Source organism: Balaenoptera acutorostrata, chromosome 15 (genome assembly GCF_949987535.1).
Source record: "Balaenoptera acutorostrata chromosome 15, mBalAcu1.1, whole genome shotgun sequence".
NCBI classification, from domain to species: domain Eukaryota; kingdom Metazoa; phylum Chordata; class Mammalia; order Artiodactyla; family Balaenopteridae; genus Balaenoptera; species Balaenoptera acutorostrata.
In genome coordinates this window covers 7,455,382-7,463,300 of record NC_080078.1, presented here as the reverse complement: position 1 = coordinate 7,463,300, position 7,919 = coordinate 7,455,382, and the positions used below count along the sequence as shown (strand labels likewise).

General features: G+C 56.5%; 1 protein-coding gene across 1 annotated transcript; it reads right to left on the bottom strand.

Moving 5' to 3' along the window:
* Positions 1–21: 21 nt before the first annotated feature.
* MUC3A (mucin 3A, cell surface associated) lies at positions 22–5,813 on the bottom strand. Its single transcript, XM_028167632.2, has 11 exons — positions 5,408–5,813; positions 5,203–5,304; positions 4,129–4,244; positions 3,957–4,015; positions 3,205–3,353; positions 2,738–2,803; positions 2,226–2,388; positions 1,880–2,056; positions 1,701–1,790; positions 1,365–1,416; positions 22–1,196 (listed from the first exon to the last, which is right to left on the bottom strand). The coding sequence occupies exons 1-11, from the start codon at positions 5,811–5,813 to the stop codon at positions 1,155–1,157; spliced, it is 1,422 nt and encodes a 473-aa protein (XP_028023433.1). The 3' UTR covers positions 22–1,154.
* Positions 5,814–7,919: the final 2,106 nt, after the last annotated feature.

The following is a 7,919-nucleotide window of genomic DNA, read 5'->3' as shown; positions in this document are numbered from 1 at the left end:
GTTCAGCTGGGAGAACTGGAGACTTGCAGACTTCCTGTCCCCAGGTGAGTGAGGTCTTCCTGCAAAGGAGGCTGGGGGCTTCTGTCTTCAGATGTTATTGCAGGGATGGGGGTGAGACCAGGGAGAGGAAGGGAGGAAGGGGCGGGGAAGGGGGTAGGAACGGGGCGGGGGAAGCACTGAGGGAGGGGAGGGAGAGTCAGGGGAATGAGGAGGAGGCGCTGGAGGAGCTTTCCTGCCTCAGGACCCCACTTCCTCTCATCCTCAGGGACCTGGGGAAACCTACCTCCCACTCCCACCCACCGGGATCCAGGGCCTTGGGGGGTGACAGGAATAATGGAGCCTCAGAATGGGGGACCTGGCCGAGGGAGCACGACCTGGGGGTCCTAAGATGCAGAGGGCATCTGCACCTAGCTAGGGATGGGGGATGAGTAGGAGGGAGGAATTAGGACTGGGGCATTGAGATGCGGGGGGCAGGGGGGTATTTAGGGCTGAGGGTACAAGGATGGGGAAGGGGAAAGCACGGAAAGTGGGGGAGATGCAGGGCTGGGCGCTGGGGTGTGGGGGAGGAGTGACTTAAGAGATGGGTTCAGAGGGGAGAAAGTTTAAGGGATGGGGGCAAGGGGTGCAGCGGGGAGTTATATAAGGAGAGGGTAGGAGGATGGGGCAGGCTGCAGGCTGGTTACATGTACACTGCGAGGACCCGGCAGTAGGGGTGAACACAGGAAAAGGAGAAATGGAGGCCTGAGCCCTGGGGAAGGATATGGGGATTGGGGATCTCAGAGAAGCCATATAAGCATGAGGGCCAACACAGGAAGGTGCATTGGGACAGAGGTCTGACCAAGCACATCTGGTTTTCACAGTAATCCCACAAGGTATCAGGACGAGTGGGCCACACTCATTTTACAGGTGACAAAACCGAGGTTCAGAGAAGTGACTGACTTGCCCAAGGTCCCACAGTGGAAGAGCCTGGATTTGAACTGGGTCTCCAGGTGGGTTTCACACAAGTCGGGAGAAGGATAGGGGTCAGGGGGAAGTCTGATGCTGCCCAAGGAAACCAGGAGACTGAACCTCAGGAGTCCACGGCCATCTCTTCAAAGGCAGTGCAGATGGTTCCCTCCACTGTCCAGGGCAGCGTGGAGAAGGCAGTGTGGGGCTCACAGTGAGGTCAAGGTCACCTCAGGTTTGTGGAAGTGCAACTGCCACAGAATTTGTGAGACAGGCAATGAGAAGAGGAAGCCACCCCGCAGGGGCCGGCTAGGAGGTCACCGCCTCCTTGTCCCTGCCCAGCCCCTGGCCTGAGAAGGGGGGCATCGGGAGCTGGACCTGGGAGCGCTGCTTACCATCACCCCCCCTTGCCCCCTCACCGTCATATTAGTGTCCACGTTCTCCAAGGCCACATAGAAGTTTTCATCTTTAAATAGAGAGAGAGAAAAGAGAACAGGGGGAGGGAGAGGGAAGAGGTGGGGAGGGAAGGAAACGTCAGGAAGGCAGGGCCAAGGGGGCTCCTGTGCCCCTGCGCCTGCCCTGCGGGGACGGCCTGTGCACGACCTGGGCCTTAGAAGGGGGCGCGGAAGCCACGAGGCAAACTCTGGGGCAAGAGGTATATGCCTGTCTTGGGCAAGAGAGGTCCTCCCGTCCTGCCCAGGCCAAAATGGTACCCAGGGAAGCCCCTGTCTCCCTTCCCCAGGAGACAGGACTCACTTGTTCTGTCATCCTCGAAGCCCGAGTTAGAAAAAGTCCCCACGGTGTTCTCATCACTGGTCTCGAACCACTTCCTGTCGTCACAGGACCTGCCGGGCGGGCGCCGCATCGTCAGGGCAGGGCCGCCCGGTCTGGGACCCCTTTGCGGCCCTCAGCCCTCCACCTCCAGCGCACTCACAGGCCTCCGCCTTGGCCGCCCCTCCTCCACGAGCGCGCGACAAAGATGCTCAGCGCCACCACCAGCAGCAGCAGCAGCAGCGCCGCGGTCCCCGCCAGGCCTCCGACAAGCGCCTTCCAGGAGATGGCCACCTCGCAGCGCGGGCCCGAGAACCAGTGCGTGTCCGTGGAGAAGCAGCTGCGGGGAGCGTGTCACAGGTCACACGCCCTCACCACCTCCCGGGCCTGGTCCGCTAGTGCCCCTGGACCACGCAGGTACTAGCAGGTGGGTGACCCGGGGGCCAGGGGGCAGGGCCGGCTGAGCGGGGTCGGGTGACTGGCTCAGCTGGCTGTGGGCGGGGCCTCACCGGCAAGAAGGACCTGTCCTCTGCAGAACGCACTGGCCCTGACGACAGTCGAGGGCGCCGTCCACGCCCGCCGCGCATTTGGTGACACAGCGGAGCTTGTTCTCCTTCACCAAGGGGAAGTAGAAATCCTCGTAGCCCACGGCAGCAGCGTTGCGACAGATGGCTGTGGGATAGGAAGGGGGTTGCAGAGGCAAAGACTTCATCCACTCTACTCTGGGGCCAGGCTATGAAATGACTCTGAAAATGGATGAGGAGGACTACATTTCCGAGGGTGGGGTGTCGAGGGGTGGACCTTGGGATTAGATGAGGGAAGGGCAGGCCCCTCACCTTCTCTGCTGGTCCTCAGGTGGAAGTTACTAACAAGGGCCAGGCAGGCAGCATTGCCAGGTTCATGTCACTTGCCTCCCCAAAAGGTCTCCCCGTCCTCCCTAGGGAATTTCAGTGGACAGATGTCCCTTGTGGGAGGGGTTATGGCCTCCTGGAGCCACTTAGCCCTTTGCCCTACCTCTCACCTTCCGGGGACAGCTCCGTCCTGGTGTTGTTGTTCACCTTGATGGAATCAGGCTTAAAACACAAGACTGGGGGTGGGGGGAGGGGACACACAGGCACAGGTGGAATTGGGGGGAGGCACAGGGAGGGGCAGAGAGAGCTCTGTCAGTATGGAGGAGGTGTGAATGGGCAACAAGGGAAGACCCCTTTGGACTCCCTCATGTCCCCCGAATAGTCAGGGGTCCTCAGCCACCCTGGAAACCTTGAGCAGAACTGTCTCTTCCACAGCACCCAGGTTCTGGTGAGCCCCTCCTTAGCCCCATCCTTGACCCAGTTGGCTGGGGACCTGTGTCTCTTCTCCCAACCTGCCAGAGGTACCACAGGGCTGGCACCTGACCCCAGAAGGACCCTGTCTGAGCTGGAGCAGGCTGGGATGGTGGCTGTGACCCTGACCCCTCCCTCCAGCCCAAGGCCCCCAGCTTCTGTTCACCCTGGTCCTTCTGGCAGCCGGTCTCATTCTGGCTGACATTCTGGAGCTCCTCCTTCAGGGCCACTTTCACCTTCTCATACTCGCTCTCCAGCTGGGGGCTGAAGGGTAACTCCAGCTGGACCACATAGTCCACAACAATGCTGCCATTCCTGAGGGGGGCAAGGGGGCAGGGAGCCTTAAAAGGTGCCCAGGCCCAGGCCATCATAGGTCTGTAGAAGGGCACTTCCAGACCAACCACAACTATACGGGTGTTGGCAGGAAGTGGGCACTGAGCTGGAATTCCAGACACATTATGTCCAGCATCTCTGCCTTTGTCAGCCTGAGTAGGCGGGACAAGGAATGATTGACATTCTCTTGGCATTGCCTCAAGCCATAATCAAACCAGGCCCTCCTGGGCTCTCTGCCTCCCTCTTGCTGACCCATCCAGCAGACCAGGTGCCAACTAGAGAGAGACCAGCTATAGACCAGATACCGGGCACCATCCCTCATGCACCACCTCCCTGTTTGTCCCACTGAATCATTCACCTTCCAACATGCTTTGAGAGTAGGGGTGACATCCCTCCTACAGAGAAATGACTCCAGAAAATGATTGCAAAATATCCTCTACAGAGTGCTTTGTTTGCATCCTCACTCCATCCCTCTCTTTATGACATCTGATGATTCCAAAAGCAAGGGATGTCTTCTCCAGCACTTCTTAGTTCATCCCCCCCACCACTTGACACTGTCTCCACAGTGCCAGAAGGGTCTCCTACCTCAGAGAAAGGATCACCACCTCCTTGAACCCCTGCACATTTTGGTAAATCTTCTTCATCTGAAATGCCAAGGATCCTGGGCTCACATCTGAACATCCATACCAGAGGGTACCCAGGGACCCAAGCTCAACTCCAGGGGCAGACCTTTGAGTTCCCTCCCCTTCCCCCTCACCTGATCCCGGAAGGTGTCCGTGAAATCCCTGTAGGCCTTAGAAGAGTTGTCACTGAGGTCCGGGGAGAACTCCTTGTTGACAGAAACCTCCATGCCCACTTCAGTGTCCACTTTGTCTGCACACAACATTCCCTGCTCTGGTCACTTCACCATCCACTCCTGTCTGACGTCACCACCACCACCCTGACCCAGAGGCTGCTCCCGTGGCCCCTCTCCATGTTCCCTGAGAACTGACTGAACAGCAGGAGGGAGAGAGGTAGGAATTCTGGAATGAGTTGTCCTGAGATGTGAGAAACACTGGAAGTCAGGATGTCCAGCAGTCAGGCCTGTAGTCTCTCCCACGTCTGCCCCAGTGGGAAGCAGAATAACGGCCCCCAAAGATGCCTATGTCTAATCCCCAGAACCTGGGAATATCTTATGCTACATGGCATGGAGGAATCAAAGTGGTAGATGGATTTAAGGGTACTAACCAGCTGACTTTATTATGGGAAAATTAATGTGGACTATCTGGGTGGTCCGAGTATTATCACAAGGGTCCTTAGCAGTGGAAGAGGGAGGCAGAAGTCAGAATCAGTCAGAGGAAGATGTGAGTATGGAAAAAAGGCACAGAGATGCAAAGTTGCTATCATTGAAGATGGAGCGAGGGGGCCTTGAGACAAGGAATGTGGGCCACTCGCGAACCTGGAAAGGGCAAAGAGATGGATTCTCTCCTAGGGCCTCCAGAAAGAACCCAGCCCTGCCAACACCTTGATTTTAGCCCTGCGAGACTCATGTCAGACTTCTAATGTACAGAATTGTACAATAATAAATTTGAAATGTTCATCTGCTAAGTTTATGGTAATTTGTTACAGCAGAAATTAGAACCTAATACAACTTGAAGCAGCCCAGACTGGGAGGAGGTCCCAGGAAAGAAAGTGGCCCCAGCGACCTCCTGGAGGTGAGGGTGGAGATTAGGCATGGTATGGGGTAGGGAAGAGCATGAGGCAGAAAGCAAGGATGAAGGGATTCAGCAAAATGATTGGGCCCATCAGAGTCAGTGGCACCTCCCAAGAGAAAGTGCAGAGAGCAACTCACCCATATCTATGTGTTCCACAGCAAACTCACAGCGGGAGCCAGAGAAAGTGCTGGGGCAGGAGCAGTGGTTCTGCATCCAGGTGCCACCATTGTCACAAGTGCCTGGGTAGCACAGGAAAACAGGAAGTTCAGGACAGGATTGACCTTGGTCATGGAAATATAGCAAGAGAGGGAGGAGAGGCCACAAGGAGGCAGGAGATCCAACCTGGGGTGGTGGTCAACCTAGACTGTGTGGTCATCTGAGTCGTGGTCGAAGTTGTCCTGGGTGATGTAAGTGTGGAGAGAGTCTTGGTGGTAGCCGCCGGTATCCCTGGAGTGCTGGTGATGGGTGGGATGGGGTGTGTCAGCTTGCTTGAAGTCATCATGGCAGTTGAAAAGCTGCTACTTGGTTTCATGGTCACTGGGAGGCTAGTGGAGCCGGGCACACGTGGGGTAGTTACAAAGTTGGTGCTGATCCAGGTGCCACTGGTGGGTCTTTGTGTGCTCGTGAAATCCGTGTTAATGGGGATGGTTCCAGTGCTGATAGAACTAGGTGCATCAGTCATGTTGGTGGGGTCAGTTTTGAAAACGGAAGTAGAAGTGTCCGTTTTTGCAGGGAACACAGTTGTCATGGTGGTGGAACTGGGAGAGGTGGCCTTCTCAGTAGTAGAGGTAAAAACTGATAATGGAATGGTGGGCGTAGAAGTAACTTCAGGAATTGTACCCACTTCTATACGTGGTGTAGTGGCTGAAATGGGTAAAGTGGCTGTGATCGAGGTGGTAGGAGCTTCAGTGTGCGTGGGAGTGGTGATTTCTGTTGTGGACGTGGTGGGAGGACTAGTGGGAGTTGAAGGGCCGGAAGTTGGGTGTGTAGTGAGGATGGCGGTAATCAGGGTGGACACAGGGCTAGTGTTTGCGGTCGAAGTGGAGACTGGCTCTGTGGTTGGGGCAGGTGAAGGGGAAGATGGGATGATATTTGTGGGGGTGGGTGAGGTGCTGGAAAGAGCGAGTGTGGAGCTGAGGTCGGTGGTGAGGGTCAATGGACCAGTGGTACTCGAGGATGTGGACTCGGTGGTGGCTGGAGTCTCAGTAGAGGCTGGAGTACTTACAGAGGATGGAGGTATAGTTGTGGCCGTCTGCACCATAGCAGAGGTAGGGAGGGATGACGGGAATGCAGATGTGATTCTGCTCCCTGTCGTGGAGGTGGTTGAAGAGCTGACAACTGGAGCGCTTTGGGGTGTTGTTGGCATGGGCGTGGTTACCAGGTATGTGGTAGCACCCTGGGTGGTTTCTGTGGCTGGAATGGACAAAGTGGCTGTGATCGAGGTGGCAGGAGCTTCAGTGTGCGTGGGAGTGGTGATTTCTGTTGTGGACATGGTGGGAGGACTAGTGGGAGTTGAAGGGCCAGAAGTTGGGTGTGTAGCGGGGATGGTGGTAATCAGGGTGGACACAGGGCTAGTGTTTGCGGTCGAAGTGGAGACTGGCTCTGTGGTTGGGGCAGGTGAAGGGGAAGATGGGATGATATTTGTGGGGGTGGGTGAGGTGCTGGAAAGAGCGAGTGTGGAGCTGAGGTCGGTGGTGAGGGTCAATGGACCAGTGGTACTCGAGGATGTGGACTCGGTGGTGGCTGGAGTCTCAGTAGAAGCTGGAGTACTTACAGAGGATGGAGGTATAGTTGTGGCCGTCTGCACCATAGCAGAGGTAGGGAGGGATGACGGGAATGCAGATGTGATTCTGCTCCCTGTCGTGGAGGTGGTTGAAGAGCTGACAACTGGAGCGCTTTGGGGTGTTGTTGGCATGGGCGTGGTTACCAGGTATGTGGTAGCACCCTGGGTGGTTTCTGTGGCTGGAATGGACAAAGTGGCTGTGATCGAGGTGGCAGGAGCTTCAGTGTGCGTGGGAGTGGTGATTTCTGTTGTGGACGTGGTGGGAGGACTAGTGGGAGTTGAAGGGCCGGAAGTTGGGTGTGTAGCGGGGATGGTGGTAATCAGGGTGGACATAGGGCTAGTGTTTGCGGTCGAAGTGAAGACTGGCTCTGTGGTTGGGGCAGGTGAAGGGGAAGATGGGATGATATTTGTGGGGGTGGGTGAGGTGCTGGAAAGAGCGAGTGTGGAGCTGAGGTCGGTGGTGAGGGTCAATGGACCAGTGGTACTCGAGGATGTGGACTCGGTGGTGGCTGGAGTCTCAGTAGAGGCTGGAGTACTTACAGAGGATGGAGGTATAGTTGTGGCCGTCTGCACCATAGCAGAGGTAGGGAGGGATGATGGGAATGCAGATGTGATTCTGCTCCCTGTCGTGGAGGTGGTTGAAGAGCTGACAACTGGAGCGCTTCGGGGTGTTGTTGGCATGGGCGTGTTTACCAGGTGTGTGGTAGCACCCTGGGTGGTTTCTGTGGCTGAAATGGACAAAGTGGCTGTGATCGAGGTGGCAGGAGCTTCAGTGTGCGTGGGAGTGGTGATTTCTGTTGTGGACGTGGTGGGAGGACTAGTGGGAGTTGAAGGGCCGGAAGTTGGGTGTGTAGCGGGGATGGTGGTAATCAGGGTGGACATAGGGCTAGTGTTTGCGGTCGAAGTGAAGACTGGCTCTGTGGTTGGGGCAGGTGAAGGGGAAGATGGGATGATATTTGTGGGGGTGGGTGAGGTGCTGGAAAGAGCGAGTGTGGAGCTGAGGTCGGTGGTGAGGGTCAATGGACCAGTGGTACTCGAGGATGTGGACTCGGTGGTGGCTGGAGTCTCAGT

Bases quoted from the DNA above. Each gene is read 5' to 3' on its own strand.
- MUC3A (XM_028167632.2), bottom strand. From the start codon at position 5,813: ATGACAACTGTGTTCCCTGCAAAAACGGACACTTCTACTTCCGTTTTC. The intron at 4,016-4,128 runs GTGAGGGGGAAG...TTGGCATTTCAG, and splicing joins CGGACACCTTCCGGGATCAG to ATGAAGAAGATTTACCAAAA. The intron at 1,417-1,700 runs TGAGTCCTGTCT...TCTCTCTCTATT, and splicing joins TTCGAGGATGACAGAACAAG to TAAAGATGAAAACTTCTATG.